Below are 18,640 nucleotides of genomic sequence, written 5' to 3' on the forward strand. Positions count from 1 at the left end.
CCTCAGTCATGGAAGACTCGGGTTCAGATTTGCCACCTTTTGGGGCCGTTTACTTTCTCAGTGGCCTTTCTCCTCCGGGCAGCCTCATATTTCTTTACTTAGCATCCCAGCCATCATAGCCCTGATTTCCACAGCTGTATTCTCCCCTAGCTTCATCCCTCCTTTCACCATGAAGACCTTCCTTCTAGAAAACCCAGCAGTGTATTTGCAAACATGTTTGTTGTCATTAATGCAGAATCTAGTTGTACAATAGTTTAGCATGAGTAGCATGAGTTCCCTGGAGTATCTGGTCTGCACGGTGCTAGAAGCAGAAGCCCCAGCGGGCGAGGAGCGGGGGCACTGGAGAGGTTTAGGGGAGCCAGAGGCTGTGGGCGCATGTGGGTGAGAACTCCAGGGCCACACAGCTGCCTTAGAAACGAGCTCTGTGGGCTGTGAGACAGACCCTTCTCAGTGGTGTGAACTGAAGTTCACACTCAATAGTCAACAGATATCAATATCAGCAGTACAACCATTGAAATCATGTATCCTCCTGTGCCTCAGTTTCCTCACGTGAACATGGGAATACAATTTTCTGTTGTGTGTTAGGCTTATGAGAATGAGAGATACTCACTCACAGCTTCCCTAACAAGGGAAGTGGATTTTGAGTGCCCAATAAATGGTGGCAGGGGAGGAGGGAGATGGAGGAGAGCACAGAGGGGATACATGGTGATGGGAAAATGAATAAAGTAAAATGGCAGGCATCATCACGGCCCAGTATTTCCACACAACAGCTTCTGTCTAGGAACCTGGATATCCAAGTTGGACTCCATCGTGACATGAGCTAGGTCTCCCTGGTCAGACCACTGAGTGGAAGGCTTTGCGGGGTGTCTGAGTTCCTTGATGGACCCCATCTGACTTCAGTTGGCCTAGTTCTCCTTGACCATCTGGTGTGCTTTTCCATCTTTCTGTATCATTCCCCGTCTTCCCCAAATTGTAAGTATCAGCTGGTGGGAGGCCCAGGAGACACAGTAATTGCCACTAAATGCTTGAAAGGTATGAGAAAGATTAGACTTGTATCAAATAGCATTTCGGATTAAACCGGGCCCCAAAGGGAGAGATTGCCAGGAGACAGGTTCCGGTTCAATAGCAGAAGGAAAATTCTAGAAGCTGCAGTTCTTTGAAGCTTGGAGGGGGCTACGTGGGACCTCTGTGTCCCTGGCTGGACCCAGGAGGGATGTCCACTGGACAATGGAATGGTATGCTGGGGTTTCAAACACTCAGTGGATAGTTTAATTATAATATATCATCTTTAAAAAATATGTCACATTTCTTCTTTTTACAAAAATATTTTTTTATTGATTTCAGAGAGGATGGGAGAGGGAGAGAGAGATAGAAACAATGATGAGAGAGAATCATTGATCAGCTGCCTCCTGCACACTTCCCACTGGGGATCGGCCCCCAACCTGGCACGTGTCCTGACCGAGAACGAAACAGTGACCTCCTGGTTCATATATTGACACTCAACCACTGAGCCATGCCAGTCAGGCACATCATATTTTGTTCACTGGTGACCTCCCTGCGTTAGCCTAGCACAGTGGTCGGCAAACTCAATAGTCAACAGAGCCAAATATCAGCAGTACAACCATTGAAATGTCTTTTGAGAGCCACATTTTTTAAACTCAAACTATATAGGTAGGTACATTGTTATTAACTTAATGAGGGGACTCCTAAGCTGGCCTTTGCTAAAGACTCAAGGGGCCAAAGAGCCGCATGTGGCTCGCGAGCCGCGGTTTGCCCACCGCTGGCCTAGCACATTCCCTCCTTCTTGCAAGCCTGTGACTACAGACTTTTTTTTCTCTTGGATGTCAGGAAGAAGCTTTCTGTTGGGAGGAGGAAAAACTGCCCAGAACGGAGAGTGAAGAGCAGGTGGGGGTGATGGTGAAAGGGGTACAGACACTCTTTGAGGGAGGAAGATCCTGAGCAAAGAGAGAACTTGGCTGAGAAAGATGATGGAAGACCCATAGATCATCTTTGAAGATGACCCAAGAAAGTGGTAGTGAGGCTGTGACAGGCAGTGCCACCTCGTGGCTGAGAGCACGGGAGCTGGAGCTGGAGCCGGGCTGCCCGAGTTCAAATCCCAGCTCCAGCACGCGCTTCCTCGGTGACACGGGGCAAGTGACTCCATCTCTCTGTGCCTCAGTTTCCCTTGTTTATAAAATGGGGACAGTGCTTTCGACATCTATGATTGTGGGGATTAAATGTAAATATTGATGACACATGATAGGAATCCCGAGGTTTGAGCTGTCTTATTATTGGGCAGGTTTGAGAAGTTTTTATTCAGGATCTGCACAGTTCAGTGTAGGACCGAAGCCTTATGAATAGATAGTGTTCTTGTTTTAAAGATGTAAAGGGAGAGAATTAGGACAATACAGGAGAACTGGTAGAACCCAGCTTGGGATAAGGGGGAGGGGAGGGAATGGAAGAAGTGGGAAACCGAGGCACTTCAAAACCGAACAGAAGGGAAGCCTTACAACCATGGTTTCTGAGCCAAATATCAGCTTGAAACCAGAGTGAGAGAAAACAGACCAGGAAAAGGAAGTCGAGATTTCTCTTGGAAGCATGGTGGGAGCAGAGAAATGAAGCAACTTAACAGATGTGCTTTTGAGCTTTCGTTTTCGGAGCCAAGTTGTGTAAGCTGCGATCTTGGCCAGGGGTTTGGCTGACTTAATCAGATATTTTCTGTTTAAAGGGCTGTTTTCCACTTGTGGCATCGTACTTAGCGTCTGGCACTCCCCCCCCCCCCCTTAGAATGAATAAATTATGGTTAGAAAGCTAAGTGGGGGCTTGCTCGGGGGCATGGGTGGTGGTGAGGGCCACCCAGGAGTGGGCACGGTGCCATGGGGGCGCCTGGAGTGCGTGCTCATGTCCCGGAGGAGGATCGCTCCTTGCACCGGGAAGGTGTGTGAGGGGTAAGGGCCGTTCAGTTGCTTTCCTGGATGGTCACATGAGACAGGAAGCAAGTGCGTGCGATGTACTGCGCTCTCTCTGGACCCTCCGATGCTGGTCCTGGGGCCTTGAATTGTGGAGCTTGGTAGCCAACCCCACACTGTACTGGAAGTACCTGGGGAGTCAGTGACCCTCCCACAATCCCAGGAGGCCCGCAGCAAGTCTATGCTGCGGCAAGCAGGAAAAGGGTGGCTGACCTTTCCTGTGGGCATGCCCCCAACTGACCCTCAGGGGGGTTCTCTGCCCACTCACCCTCAGCAGAGAAGATGCCCCTCATCTCTGTCCGTGAGAAGACAGAGCAGACCGTGGCCCTGGGATGCTCTGGGAAGGATTCCATCAGCTGGCCCTTCACTAACTAGCTGTCAAGCTTGGGCAAGCCACCAGACTTTTCTGTAAGCTGACCCCTCCCTGTACCAATGGGCTTGTGTGTGGACTCGGTGACAGTTGTGCAGGCTGTTTTGTGAAACAGAAATTGCTGGCTGGCCGGCATGGCTCAGTGGTTGAGCATCAGCCTATGAACTAGAAGGTTCGATTCCCAGTGAGGGCATATGCCCGGGTGGCGGGTTCAGTCCCCAGTGTGGGGCATGCTGGAGGCAGCCGATCAATGATTTTCCCTTATCTTTGATGTTTCTCCCTCCCCCTTTTCTCTGAAATCGATAAAAATATATTTTAAAAAAACAAAAACAAATTGCCACTCAAGTGGTAGTGGTTTAATTTTACACACAGGTTCACGATTATTTAATATGTCCAGGTATTTGTGATAGGAAGCTCTCTCTCCGTGCAGGGTGTTCCCCCCGTGGATCTCAGAGCAGAAGAGTGTGGCCCAGCTCTGTACAGGTGACCATGTGAGGGAGCAGCCCCCTCCCTTCCCCCCGCCAAGGACAGCTTAGTCCTGACTGCTCAGGCCATCTCTCTGGCCAGCTTGGCTGCGGCTCTGGCTCCAGGCTCTCCAGGGTTCTCATGGCAGCATCTCCCAGGAGGTAGATTCTGCCAAGGAGGCTTATGATTGCCAGGCTGAGCAGGTCACCAGTCTTGTGCCCTCTTGGCGCTGGGCCTGGTCTAGTGGGAACGGAGAGTAGGGGACGAGGCCAAGAGGCTGGCTGCCTGCCCTCTCCACCTGCTTCTCTCGCTGACACTGGACCCATCCATCTGGGCCCCAGCAGGGCCCGCCGTTCAGGCTGCCCTTCCCACCAGGTAAGTTGACTGCGGTCACCTCCCAATTGGCCTCCTGCGATAGCTCCCTTTCCCCCACTCCATCCCGCATGTGGCCAGAGACATTGTCCACTGACCTGGTTCAGACAAGTCCCACTGCGTTCCGGAGCTTTCTTTCACGCCTGCTCTTTGCCGTCCCACTCTGGCCTCCCATTCCTGAGCTGCCATTCCCTGAGCAGATCTTCCTTCTCCAGGCCTCCCTGCCTTGTATCTGGACCTTCACTGCACACGTATTTCCCTCCCCATCTCCCTTTACACAGAGCAACATTCCTGCCCATCCCTCCAGCTTTAGCTCACTTGACACTTCTTCCAGGAAGCCCTCCCATTTCTCTCATGCCTGTTAGAGGCGTCCCCTCGGAGCACAGAGCACTGGGGGGCCTTGCAGCATATTAGCGAATCGCAAGGAATCAAATCGGACATGAGCCAGCAGGAAGCGGATCCGGACCCCATGGTCCTTGCCTGGAAACTGGGAGGTCGGGACGCCCCGCGGAGAAGTTCCAAGCACAGGTGACAGCTGTCAGGCTGCGGCATTGCATAGCACACCCCTCCAACGTCCCCCTCTGTTGCAACAGTATCACAGGACATTAGTAAATTCAATTATTGGATAAAAATCACTGCTTTCTAAAGCTTCATTTTGTGCTATTAGCAGGAGAATGCTGTTTGCAAAGGAGATAACGAGAGAAAGGGAGATAAATTACCAGATAAGATCGAGTGGCGCCCGAGGCACATGGGCGCGCTGGCAAGCAGCCCCTTACCTGCCACGCGTGGGCCAGGCGCCTGCACTGCTGTCTGAGCACCTGCTCTGGGCCTCCTCTCAGGTTCCCCAGTGAAGAAGGGCATGCTGGTCCGTGATGGGATGGGTGGTGCCTGGGCAGCTTTGGATACTTGCACAGCCACTAGGCTCTGTAGCACCGGAATGAGCATCTCATCCTAGGGCCCCAGCGCTCCCTCTCCCCAACCCCCTCCCCTCTCCCCGCTGGATTCCAGGTCAGACCTCGTCAATAGGTTCTTCCCAGAGACTCCGTGTTCTTTTGACTTTGGTGCGCCTAAAAAGGTCTGAGCTTGGTTGGATACCGACTGGCTGTCACCTCGGGGTGACAAAGCTAGTGGTGGACAAGGGAAGCGTGCAGCTGCCAGGGAGGCCCTGCAGCCCGCACTCCTGCTGGCTTTGCAGAAGGCTCTGTTGGCTGTGAGGCTGGTGTGGTGGGGCAGATGAGGCAGGGAGGCCTCCCCTCCGGTGGAAATCTCCTCTCCTCCTCCGCCATGCAAATGCTCTGGAGGGCACGGGAGAATGAGCTCTGCCGTGGGCTCTGCCACTCTTCACCTGGGCGACCTCAGACAAGCCGGTCACCTTGGCGGAAACCTTGATTCCCCACTCGGTGTGGAGGGTTTGGGGAAGGATGAAATGAGATCATGAATAAGGGAACCACCTTCTACCTTCTGAAGTGCTGCCTCCCATATGGTGAGGGTGATGACTTGCTCCCCCATCAGTGCTTCTCAAAAATAACCACAGCCCTGGCCAGTGTTCCTCAATGGTTAGAACATCGGCCCGTGCACTGAAGGGTCATGGGTTCAATTCCCAGTCAAGGGCACATACCTGGTTTGCAGGTTCGATCTCCGGCTCCAGTGGGGGTGCACGTGGGAGGCAATCAATTGATGTGTCTCTCTCCTTTTAAAATCCACTAGTACTGATGTTTCTCTCTTTCCTTCTCCTTCTCCCTCACCTTCTCTTCCTCCATCCCTTGTTCCCTTTCATGCTCTCCAAAAATCAATAGAAAAAATATCTTCCAGTGAGGATTAACCAAAAAAATAAATAATCACAGATTCCTAGGTTGGAGGAAGAAAGGAACACATAGGGTGTCTGTCCAGTGGATAGCACACAATCCTATTATTTATTTATTTATTTATTATTCTTAATTCTCACCCAAGGGTATTTTTTCCATTACTTTTTAGAGAGAGTGGAAGGGAGGGAGAGAGGAAAAGAGAGAGAGAAAGGGGGAGAGAGAGAGAGAGAGAGAGAGAGAGAGAGAGAGAGAGAGAGAGAGAGAAGAGAGAGAGAGAGAAATATTGATGTGAGATACGTTGATTGGTTGCCTCCTACATGAGCCCCAAATGGGACCAGGGAATCTAACTTGTAACCTAGGTATGGGCCCTTGACCTGAAATCAGCTGCTTGATTCCCTTTTGTGTACGGGCTGACATTCTAACGGCTGAACTACACCGACCAGGGTAGTAGCACACCACTTTACATGGATTGCCTACTTGTCGGCACTGCCTTCCTACGGGGATGACAGTCATTGTGTACCTACTATGTGCCCTCTACGGTGCCAGCAGTTTCAGTCGTGTGTTCTCAAATGACCATGGAGAGGTGGTCTCTGGAGTCTGGATGCTGAAGTTCATTTCCTAAGTGTGGGATGTTGAGCAAGACCCTTAGCCAGGGGAAGCTGTTTCCTTGCCCACATGAGCAATTTCCATCTCATAGAACCTCTGTGAGAAATACCTGCTGTATAGTGCTCGGAAAACGCCAGCTGCCCTTATGGTCGTTCTGTTTATTCTGTTGCTGATTATTAATATATTTTATTCTTTATAGAGAGGAAGAGAGAGGGATAGAGAGTTAGAAACACCGATGAGAGAGAATCATCAATCAGCTGCCTCTTGCACACCCCCTACTGGGGATGTGCCCGCAACCAAGTTACATGCCCTTGACCTGAATCGAACCTGGGACCTTTCAGGCTGCAGGCCGAAGCTCTATCCACTGAGCCAAACCGGTTTCTGCTGTTGCTGAGAGTGTTATCAACACCCTACCCCTGGCCTCATCTTTGAGCTAACCCTTCCCAGACAGAACAAGCCTGGGTCCCCACGTTCGGGCACTGACAGACAGACGGAGGGGCTGGTAGAGGGCCGGGAACCATTCTCACAGACTTCCCGTTCATGTCACGCAGATCTTGGATGCTGACTGGGATGACCTGTGGGACCAGTTCGATGAGCGGCGGTATCTGAATGCCAAAAAGTGGCGCGTGGGGGACGACCCCTATAAGCTGTACGCTTTCAACCAGCGGGAGAGCGAGCGGATCGCCAGCAACCGGGCCATCCCGGACACTCGCCACCTGAGGTATTCCTCCTCCTCTGCCACTCTCTCCCCCACTCCCTGCGGTCATGACACATCCACAGCAGGCTCGCTTTGTGCAGTGCCCGGTGCCAAGTGCTGGGGCAGGCAAACCATTTGCTGCCAGTTGGTTGCTAGAGGATTTACGTATGATGTGGCCATTTACACAGTCTGCGCTGCTCCTGGTTGTGAGAGGGTCGGAGGCCCCTCTCCCCAGCAGCAGGACAAACAGAGACCCAGGGGATGGACTCTACCTAGAACAGCCCCTGCCGCTGGCCTGAACGCTTCTTGAAGTCAAGAATCCTTTAAAAGCCCCTGGCACTGATCCTGGTCCTTGGTGTCTGACAGAATTTTATTTGAACATTAGGCTATTGATTTCCCTGAGCAGAGATTACAGATCGGAGAACAGGGAAGGGCGAGGGGACAGAATGCTGAGGAGCCCCACTGGGTCTCAGTCTGATGGTCCCTCTCTTGTCCGGAGTCCAGATGCCAAGCCCAGAGGGGGGCAAAGAGCTGCCTCCGGGCCAGGAAAGGAGCCGGTGCCTCTGGGTGGGAGCCGGGGGGGACGTGCCCCTGAATGCACTCCCCTGCAGCAGGGGAATCCCGAGCAGGATGAGTTTCTGTGTTCACCTCTTCTGTGATCTGAGAAGCAGAAATGAGAGAATTTTACAAAGGCCAGGTGTCTGGGGGGATTGAAGAACTGAGCCTGTCCCCAAAGATCTCTAAGTTTCCCTGGCCCAGTCCTGGGCAACTAACCCAGTGAGTTCCATCTGTTCAGGAGTGTGATCTGCTGGAATCACAGCAAGAGGAGGAGAGAGGTTTCACATGAAATCCAGACACCCTTTTTGGAAGACAAAAAGGAAAAGTGTACCAGCCATATGTCATCCTCGGGACACTAACCTTGCCCTGTGGGAGCTGGGCTTGTGTTACTCAGAGCATTTCAGACTTAATGGATCCTAATCTAAAAGAGCAGGAAGGGGAGAGGACAGGGGTTTGGGAATAAGGGGACTCAGCAGTCATGGCAGAGGTATTGAGCACCTACATGTGCAAAGCCCCAGGCTAGCACCGTGAGAGCCCATCAGTTGGATAGGCCATCTCCAGGCTGAGTGGTAAAGGGCTGATTGTGCCCATAACATTTTTGTGGGGTTGGACGTTCCGGAGACTGCCAGCAAAGCCTGGTGCTCTTCCCTCAAATGGGCCCCATTTCAGGGTAACCTATCTATAGGGTCTCCCATTTCCGACCCTTGCCTCCCAGGGAACCTGTGTTCATGAGATTAAACTCACCATCTAAGACCTGAATCCTTCTGTGGTCCCAGCCTCCCCGCTCTGTACTGACTTTGCCCTGCTTTGATGCCCAAAGGCAGAACCAAGCAGAAGGCAGTTCAGCCCAGGGGTGAAGGATGCAGACTCTGGGGTCAGGTCACCCTGTTTCCGGCCATGGCTGTGCCGTGGACTTGGCTCAGGGAATTCACCGATGCCGGACTTCTCTGGATTGCAACTTCCTCTTTTGAAAAATAGGGATTAAAAAAGAACAATAATGATACCTACTTAATTCAATTTTGTAAGCATCAAATAAAATACATGGAAAGTACTTACCTACTCCATAGTAAATGTCAAAGCATGCCCTTTGTAGTCACTATTGCAGGGTAATAATATGAGCAAGCGGACACCACAGGGCCTGGAATGGAAGCGGGGTGGCTCTCCTGAGAAAACTGAAGATGCTCAGGCCAGAGATGCACCCTCTACCCCAGGTATCAGGGAGGAGCACTAGGAAGATCACTAAGTTGTCAGGAGTGGTGATGGGCAGGGAGGGACGGAGGAGCGTTTCAAGGTTGAGTTCAATGCTAGAGAAATGGGAGTGGTGGAGTCAAACCCATACATATGGACGTGGAGTGTGGACATAAGCATGAACCTCAGCAGTTTTCAATCCAGGCCTCCGTAGAGGAACCACATGGCAGCTTTTTAAAAACGCTGATACCCAGACTCGGACCAGCTAACGTCTCTTGTCTAAGCTCCCCAGGTGATTCTAATGAGTCGGGTTAAGAACCACTGCTCCAGGTAGGCTTTCTCACACTTACATAGGCAAACTAACAAATCATGTGAGGAGGTTGTTTCTCTCTGATTCGGCAGATCTGGGGTAGGGCCTGGGGTCTGCACTTTTAACAAGCTCCCTGGCAACGCTGATGCCACCAGTCCTTGGGGCACACTGTGACTAGCAAGGACTCAGAACAACAGTTCTCAAAGTTGGTTCCACAAACTAGCAGCCCAACAGCAACTGGCATCATTTGGGAACTAGTTAGAAATGCAGCTAGTTCCCAGAACTACGGAATCAGAAACCCTGGGACTTAACAAGCACGAGGGTATTATTCTGATGCCCGCTCAAGTTTGGAAACCACAGGGCAACGGCTTACTCTTTGTGGATCAGATGAAGTCTATGGGTGGCCTGGTCTAGCTGGAAGACTCGGGGTTTGAGTAGAAAGAAAAGGCTCTAGAATAGGGGTGTCGAACTCAATCAGAGAAGGGGCCAAAATCTAAAATCCAGCCTAAATCGCGGGCTGAATGGTTTACTGAACAGTCATAAACTGTCATTGTGATGGAAACGCAGCGGATGACAGCGTGGTGCAGGCCACATTGCAAGGTCTGGCGGGACGGATTTGGCCCGCGGGCCTTGTGTTTGACACATGTGCTCTAGAATAAGGCCACCAACCTCCCCACAGGCTGCAGCCCTCTCCCTCTATCCAGGTGACAGGACTCCGTCTCAGGCTGTGTGCAGAGCTTTGGCTTCTCTGGTTCCTTCCTTCTCCCCCTTCTCCCAGTTCCTTCAACCACAGAATCTCTAGCCATCCTCCAGGCAGCTGGCACCACCTTCACCAAGAAGCTCCCGCTGTGGGGCCACTCCTGGACAGAGGGCCACTGGTCCACACTGGACCCCGGGCTCCTTTGTGGGACCCAACTCCATCGATGCAGGCTTTCCTCCCACTGGCCCACTTTTCTATTCCCATGATGCCTTGCCTCTAAGGTTCTACCTGTTATGACACCAATTGCCCTCTAGGGGGGGTGATCTTTGATAATATCCTCATTGCCTGTTGTGTGATAGGAATTCAGTAAATGTTGTTGAGCCAATAATGACTGGGAGAGTACCAGAAAGAATGAAAAGGTAATTTACTTCCCCCTCCCATCTGCCGTATGTGCAAAGAGGAGAGAGGAGCTAAAAGACGCCTCTTCCTCGTACCCTTCCGTCCTCAGGGTATTCCGATGAGGGATCTGGAGAACAGAATCCGTTAAAGGAACAAGGCTTTTCCCCTGGAAAATAAGTTCTCATTACTGAAAAGAGAAGAGTGAAGACACAGCCTGTGGGAGGGGCCTGAGCTTATTACACTTACTTCCAATTTTCTTACCACAGTAATTGGATTCTGATTTATAGGACGCGTTCCGACAGCGCCCGAAACTGAGAACTATTAGCGGAGCATTAGAGCAGCGCTGCGGAGAGGGCAGGCGCTGGGTGAACTGCCTGGGTATCCACGATGCAGCAGGTGGGATGAAGACAGGGAGAAGGAGGGATGTGCGGGGCAGGTTTTCCCCCAGTGGGCCGCTGTGCTGATCGGAAGGCCTAGTGCATTGCGGAGTGGAACCCTTGCATGCAAGTCATGGTGTGATGTCATGTGATAGGAGAAGCCCCAGACAGGCTGAGGGCTTACATACCTTGTATGGAGCAGGGCAGAGTTGCCATTTTCCCCTTGGGCCTTTGCCCCATGGAACCCGTGGCTTAAGGTGAAGTGAATGAGCGTGTACCCAGGGTTGTTTGGAAAATCTGCATTGTTTCCATCGGATCCCCTATTCATTCCCCCTTTGGAGTTAACGACTTCCCCTCACCCTCCGCACCCCTTCTATAATGTTGGACATTTTCACCTAAAATTGCGACCTGGTGTCATCGGCCTTTAGACACAGTTTGGTGTGGCTGGGTATCTCCCTCTCCCCAGTTCGGGGCCTGTGAGAGGAGTGGGGATGAGGTAACCAGCAATGGCCTTCCGCACTTCCCTGCTCCCCTCCTGGCTGCTGTATCTTCTCATCTGTAGTTGGATTCGAAGCCTCCTCATTCTGTAAGTCACCACGCAATTGTAGATCAGTTCACCTTCATAAACACACACTGCTCTCCCAGCCTGCCTCAGGGCTTCCTAACCCTACATTTCCTCCCTAAGGCCCACAATTCCGTTAACACTGATAAAAGCTTTCACTTCCAGGACACTGCCTGGGTCCTGTGGGGCCCCAAGGAGGAATAAGTCGAGGCCACCTATGTCCGGGAGAGAGGGAGATAGGCCATAAATAACTTACAATGTAAGGAAGAGGCAGCATCTAATGTAAGGGGTGAGTCCCGCTGTCTGTAAATCATGGACTGACCCTACAAACACTCTTGATGTCCTGCCCCCACCTCCATCCTGGTGACAGCAGCTCGATCTGCCGTCATCCAAGTAACACATAAGACATCTGGCTGTCAAGAGGCCCTTCTATGGAGGCACACCTCTCTAGGAGGGAGGAAGTATTTTGATGAAGCAAATGTATATCTTCGCTGTGGCCCAGCAATACTTATTACTGGGTTGCTTTGATTGCAGGGAGCAGGCAGCAGGGCGGACTGAGCTCAGGACCGTGGCTGGAAGGAGTTGGGGCTGGGAGGCCCCATGGGGTCACCTCCTCCTGGCAGGCTGCTGCTGTGCTTGTTCCCCTCAGCACATTCTCCCGGCCTTCGCCCAGCCCAGTGCCAGGCTAAACGGTTCAGGCAGCGGGATGCCAATTGCTTGCCTGGAGGGAAAATTCCACACTTCAGTACGTCTCCCTGGGAGGACATTTTTCCTTTGCTCCTTTTCATCCTGGGCAATGAAAGAGCGGTGGCCCAGCCTGGGCTCCCATTTCTCCCTCCTTGTATTTACTCGGTTGGAGTGGCTGCCAGAGATCATCATCATTTCTTTCCTTGTACTCGTCACTTAGCCGTAATAGGATAAAAATCTTTATGGCTGGAGCAGCTAAGGATAAAAAATGTTCGTATTCCCTCAGACTCAAGGCTGTTCCACCAGCTCAGCACAGCGTTGGTGATGCCACATCAAGGTGGCAGGGAGGGAAGGTGAGGGGGGAGGGAGGGAAACCCATCATAGACGCTTAGCTTTTGCAAATGAGCTCCTGTCTGCTGCATCCTGGCCCCTCCCATGCACCGTTTCTCAACACAGGAGTTTGTGAGCCTGTTGGCAGCGGTGCTGAGTGCACTTCACCTCAGAGCATCTCAGCGTTTCAGGGAGCTTTGGAAGGGGGCAGCGGGAGGAGTTTCTGGACATCCTGGAGAACTGTCTGCTGCCCGGGCAGCTGTTTGAGCGCCATCAGGGGCTTGGAATGGGTGCTCACCAGGGTGGGGGCAAGAAAGACCACAGAGGCCCTAGCTGGTTTGGCTCAGTGGACAGAGCGTTGGCCTGCGGACTGAAGGATCCCAGGTTCCATTCAGGTCAAGGCCACATGCCTGGGTTGTGGGCTCAGTCCCCAGTAGGGGGTGTGCAGCGGATAGCCAATCAATAATTCTCTTTCATCGTCGATGTTTCTCTCTCTGCCTCTCCCTCTCTGAAATTAATAATATATTTTTAAAAAAAGAAAGAAAGATAAAAGGAAGATCAGAGGCTGAGATTGTAGGTACCTCTGGGCCAGGATTCCTTTCATTCCCAATCCCCTGGGTCCTTACTTACTGCCCCTCCCACCACTGCCTGTTCTGTGAGTTTCAGACAAACTTCCCCAAGAGGCAGCTCAGCCTTTGAAAGGGGTCCAGTCAAGAAAACCTGCTGATGAGACGTCACGTGTACAAACCTCATTCATTCATTCTTCTTCCTATTGATGCGCTCATTCATTTGCTCAACACATTTATTGAGCACTAACCATACGGCACACTCTATGCTAGGAATTGCTCCCCACTCCCCAGGAGCTCGAGACTTGTGAGCTTTAGACACTGGGATGATATAGGGAAACCTGGGGTCATGTTATGGCAAAGTCTTGAATTCAGGGTAAGGAGCTTAGAGTTAATTCCTTCGGCATTGGAATGCTTTGATGTTCATACTGCCATTGACTGTATGTGATAATATCAGAACTGGTGAGCAGGAATTCTTCCTGGGGCTGTGTCTCATGGATCGAAGAATTTATCAGGAGCTTACATTTCCCAAGTGAGGAAATGCCCCAGTCAGGTGACTGGGAACTGCCCTAGTGCCCTCCAGGGGCCACCAGAAAGAACCCTCTCCCCTGTGGGTCACCCCGGCGAAGACTGTTCCCTTAAGCCAGCCTCGAAAATAAGCCCTCGCCCAGGCGCTCAGGGCCGGTGATGCCAGGGGAAGGCGAGGGAGGAGGCTGGGTTTGCGCTCTGCATTCTGGGAAGTTGTCTTCAGCGCTGTGGGACTGCGGGGTGGCTGCTGTGCCCAGGGAGGGGAAGGCATTGTTGTGCACAGTACTCCTTTGGGTGAATATATTGTATTACATGTATGTATCTAGTCTCCTGTTAATGCTCACTTGGGGTTTTCCCAGTGGGCTCTTAGGAACCAAGCCGGAAGCCTTTTAGTCTGTTTCTCTTCTGATTGTTTTGCCCTGCGTCTCAGCAGCCTGATAAAAGGAGTGGGAGGGGGGTGGCGGCAGGGGGAGGGTCCTAGGCTGAACCTGGAAAGACCTGCGTTCTGTCTGGGATATCCCCAGACCCTTCAGCAACCTGCTGCCCCTTTCCTCCTGTCAGAAGAGGGAAGCGGCTCAGAGATGGTTATTAAGGTCACTTCCAGCTCTCTGCTGGTTGAAAACACTTCTGCCCAGAAGGACGTGTGGGACCGGACTTAGGAGCTGAATCCCATTGGAGGCTATTTCCAGCCGAGTGACTCCCCAGGCTCAGTGCAGCTCCCCTCCCCCACGCCCTGGACTGATATTTTCCTTCACGCACCGCCCTCCCCCCACGGGACAGAGGACCTGCCAGGCCATTAGAGCTGCCCTTTGTCACTGCCTCCCCTGCTCCTTGGTGCCTGCCACACGGCAGAGGTCAGCAGACTCCCCGGCAGCTTAAGATACAAATGTAAGCTGGTGTGACACGGTCTCCGCTTATCTGAAGGCCCAGGATCTGTTAAGCACAGAACAGCAGAGCTGTTTGCTCCTGGAGTTGGCACATCACGTGGAGGGCAGCCTGCCGGCACACTGGTGACCTGCCCGCAGCTTTCACTTGGAATAAGGAGTTGGCACAGGCGGACTTTCCAACCCAGGGCACTGCCATGCTCGGCTACCACTTCGGCCAGGGCTCCAGAGAGCCCCTGGCTTGGTGCGACACCCCACACGGCCTCCAAGGCAGGAGGGAAACGGAGCTGGAGTCCTCGGAGTAAGAAGAATCACACCTTGTGATTCAGTGAGCCTTACAAAATGCCCTCACATCTCTGGCTCACAGTGTCCTCCGAAGCCCTTGGGGTGAGGGGTCATCACTGTTTCACCAGGGAGGAAACTGAGGCCCAGGCAAGGTAACTAGCTAGCAGGAGGCCTAGCTGTGTGAGTTGGGAGGTAGAGCACCTCTTCCAGTTACTATCTGGTCTTTGCGTGCTCCACTCAAACTCTCTGAGCCTCAGTTTCCTCAGGAGAATAATCATGGTACCTGGGCTGCTGTGAGGAGGCACATCCATAGTCCGTGTCGAAGGCTGACACAGTCTTTGTCCTCGAGTGACACTGGGTGACTGTTCGCTGTGGTGATGAGCAGTTGGTGTTGTATTGGGATCAGTGTTAGCATACAGGCCCTGCCACGTCTTCTCCGCTCCGCAGCTGTGGGTAAACGCGAGGTGAGAGGCAGGCGGAAGTGTGACAGCTCCGGAGGAGAGGGGGTGACGTGCATGAGTTTGGAGAGGTCCTGGTTGAGCACCGGGTCCCCCATCTCCGAGTTGGGCTGTGCTCCAAGAACAAGGCAGGGCAGGGTGGAGGGAACAAGGCAGGCACAGAGCTTCCGCCTCAGCCTCAGCCTCAGCCCCCTGCACCAACGCTTCACTTGTGCCTGAATGTCACATTTAACTTTGAAAACTAGAAGGCAAAGTAAGTGATGAGGCAACTGCGATGCCAGGCCTGGTGCCATTCGTACTTTTCAGATGCTGGGGAAAGAAGCCAAGGCCAGCAGAGGGAGTGAGGGGAGAGAGGGGGGGGAGTGAGGAGGGCGCAGGAAGTGCAAAATGTGTTTGATGGGAGCTGAAAAGAGCAGAGAGGAGATGGCAGCTGTGGGTGGGAGAGGCTGTGGCAGGCGGCTGGCTGAGGTGACAGACAGTGGGATGGAGCCATGCGATCAGCGGGTGCCTGAGGGCGGCTGCAAAGCTCACTGAGGTTGTGTGATATGGTGAGAGAAGGCTCTGCTGAGGGACCCGGGGAGCCACAGAGCAGCCTGGGTCCCAGCTGGACTATCAAACGCCCCTGGTGGTTATCATTGGTGTTTCTGATGTTACAAGAGGAAACTCATATATTTGATTGGAGGTTATTGTATCCAGATAGCTCTCATCCTCTGCCCTGGCCTGACCCTCACAATGACCTTGAAGTAGCCAGAGTAAGGCATTGTTCCATCCTCCTGCCTCCCCACTCCTCCCTGTCTCTCCTTGATTCATCAGACAGATACATAATTTATTCCTTCCTCGAGCCTCTCTGAGCCTGCCTGGACCACCTCTGGAGATAGCAAACACCCATGTTGCTCTCCCCTGCCTCATCTCAGAGCAAGCCCAAATCATTGGAGTCCTAATCGCCTCTTACCTCATTTTGTTGAGTCTACCTCCTAGATAGCTCTTGACCCCTGACCTTGCCTCCATGCTCATTTGCTGTCGCCTCTCACCTGGGTAATTGCAACAGCCCCCAGCTGCCCTTCTACTTGGCTCTAGCCCCTCACCAGTTCATCCTCCACACCTCTTCCACCTCATACACCTCCTTCACCTTTTCCATCTCCTCCACCTCCTCCAGCAGAGCTTTCCCAGGGCAGACACACCACTCCTCATCCAAAACCTTCAGTGCCATCAGCTCACCCCTCCTCTGAAGGCATGTCCACCCCAGCCAGGCCCGGGGTTTGCAGCTGCCTACTGTCCCCGAAGGTTCACGCCTCCAGATCTTTGTTGCTCTCTCAGTGCAGATTCTTGTGCCTTTCAGGAATCCAGCTGGCGGGATCCCCTCTCCTGGAAGGCCTCTTGTCTGCTCGGGCTAAGTTCTGAACCTACTCATCACTCACATGCTTCCCTCTCAGCAGCATCTACAGCCCAAGTTGCAAGCATCCATTTGCTTTCCTCTCCCCTTGGAGGCCTTGAGCGACTAGGGGCAGTTCTCCCAGTTAAGCCCCCCCAATAACTTTGCTGTGGTCCTGGTTTTAGAGATGAGGAAATTGTTTCCAGTCAGCCGAGTAACTTGTCCAGAGCCTCCCACAGTGCCTGCACCCGGACTCCTCACCAGTATCTGCTGAGTAAATGTGGACTCAAACTACCTTCTGAAACATCAGGGTTTGGGAGTGCAGGCATGGAAATGAATTTTCAGACCAGAGGGGGAAATCTAATCACGGGAAATTTAAAACCATAGTCACTCAATTAAGAATTCTCTGTTAGTGCATAAATCTAAGGCCATAATCAGCCAACTTTATGGAGCAAGCTATCCCCCTGACATGTGTTAGGCACCTTATATATGTTCTCCCAGCTAAGCCCCCCAATAACTTTGCTGTGATCCTGGTTTTAGAGATGAGGAAATTGACTCCAGTCAGCCGAGTAACTTGCCCAGAGAAACTTCAAGTTGAAAAGGGGCCCCTGGCCACAGCGAAGACAGCACAGCAATGGGGAAAGCGGGGTGGCCCCAGGCAGCCCATGAGAAGTGCAGTGGGAACAGCCGAACTTGGGCCGGACAGTGCACAACAGTTAGAATGGAGGCAGCCTTGGGAAGGAAGCTGGCAGGACGGGAGGTAGGCGTGTGGAGGTTGTGGCCTGGGTTTGCAGGGCCAGAAGGCTCAGACGGAGGGACTGTGGGGCAGGGCTCAGGGTAAACCTGATGGTGGAGGCCTTGAGATGTGGGCATGGTTTAGCTTCAGGTGATTACTGACGATAGAGTTGTGTGAAGAAGTGCAGTATGAAGGTTACTATGGAATACGGGGAGGAATGGGATGGAGGGGAGAGCCTGCAAGTGGGAGAACAGTCAGGAGGCTGGTACTGTCCGGCAGGCCGAGGAAGAGAGACTGAAAGGAAGTGGTGGTGGCAAAATTTGGAATAAATCTGACTCAGGAACGGATTGACTGACCAGAGGGGCACGAAGGTGAGGGAAGCCTTTGCCCTTTACCCCTGACCTCCCAGAGGGGAAATCTAATCAGGGGGAATTTAAAACCGCATTCGCTCAACTAAGAATTCTCTGTTATGATGTCCTGGAGAAGGAGACGTGGACACTTGCCCTGACCAGGCCATTCCCGAGCTCAGTGTGCTCCATCTGTGACATCCCTGCCGTCACTAGGCTGCAAGGTGACTTATCTCAGCTGCTTCTGCTTGAGGACCTTCACCCACTGACAGAGGGAATGACTCTGCTCTAATGCTTCAGCGGGAAGGTCTGGAAAATACCAGGAGCTAGCTCCGAGACTGTCAAGGGGATACATCGTTCTTTCGCAGGTGATGAATATCCCAGATTTGGGATTTCCATCTTTCCGGAGCCTCCTAGCATGAGGCCTTCCAGACCAAAGACGGAGAGCAAGGTCAGTATGAACTAAGGCTCTGTGAGCCGGATGACCGACGGGGTCCTTCTAGTGGAACGTGCGAGAACACAGGGCTGGCAGCCGGGCCCTCTGGCTTTACACCGAGGCTCTCTGCCCACTGACCGTGACCTCACCGTCTGCTCCACGAGAGAGGAGGCGTCGCCGCACCTACCGCAGAGAAAGGCTGTGCAGATTTACAGCCCCCGAAGAACGCCGGAGACACAGCCGGGGTTCAGTAAATGTTATCTCTCATTGCTACTGAGGAATGTGATCCCAGCAGGGCTAAAATAAGACTTGAAGGAGCCCCGGTCTCAGACACTGAGAAATCTTTTTTAGGAAACATTTCACAAATAAATGAAGTTGGCCTTCCTCCACGCTTGGGGCCCAGCTAGACTCAGCATTTGCCCTTTGAGCACACTCTGCCCTGTGTGTGCCCATGCCTACCCACATGCACATGTGTGCGCGCAGCTGCCTTCTGGGTGGTGCTTGGTCGCACCTAACATGGGTCCCAGAGAAGCCTCTTTGCAGCTTCCTGAGGGCAGCTCATCTTCCCACCACACGCCAGTGTCCTACTCACCTGGAAGGGGCTGGTCTGCATAAGAGGCCAAAGTTAGTTAG

The 18,640-nt window shown here is 52.6% G+C and overlaps 1 protein-coding gene across 3 annotated transcripts in view; it reads left to right on the top strand.

Moving 5' to 3' along the window:
* The window catches only part of GALNT14 (polypeptide N-acetylgalactosaminyltransferase 14), a 168,961-nt gene that overhangs the window by 99,859 nt on the left and 50,462 nt on the right, over positions 1–18,640 (top strand). For all 3 annotated transcript variants that reach the window (XM_045580561.1, XM_036434854.2, XM_045580562.1), the window contains exon 2: positions 7,139–7,308. In XM_045580561.1, coding sequence (XP_045436517.1) covers positions 7,139–7,308 — 170 coding nt within the window. The remainder of the gene's footprint in view (positions 1–7,138; positions 7,309–18,640) is intronic.

The sequence above is a fragment of the Pipistrellus kuhlii genome, unplaced genomic scaffold (assembly GCF_014108245.1).
Source record: "Pipistrellus kuhlii isolate mPipKuh1 unplaced genomic scaffold, mPipKuh1.p scaffold_m20_p_13, whole genome shotgun sequence".
NCBI lineage: Eukaryota > Metazoa > Chordata > Mammalia > Chiroptera > Vespertilionidae > Pipistrellus > Pipistrellus kuhlii.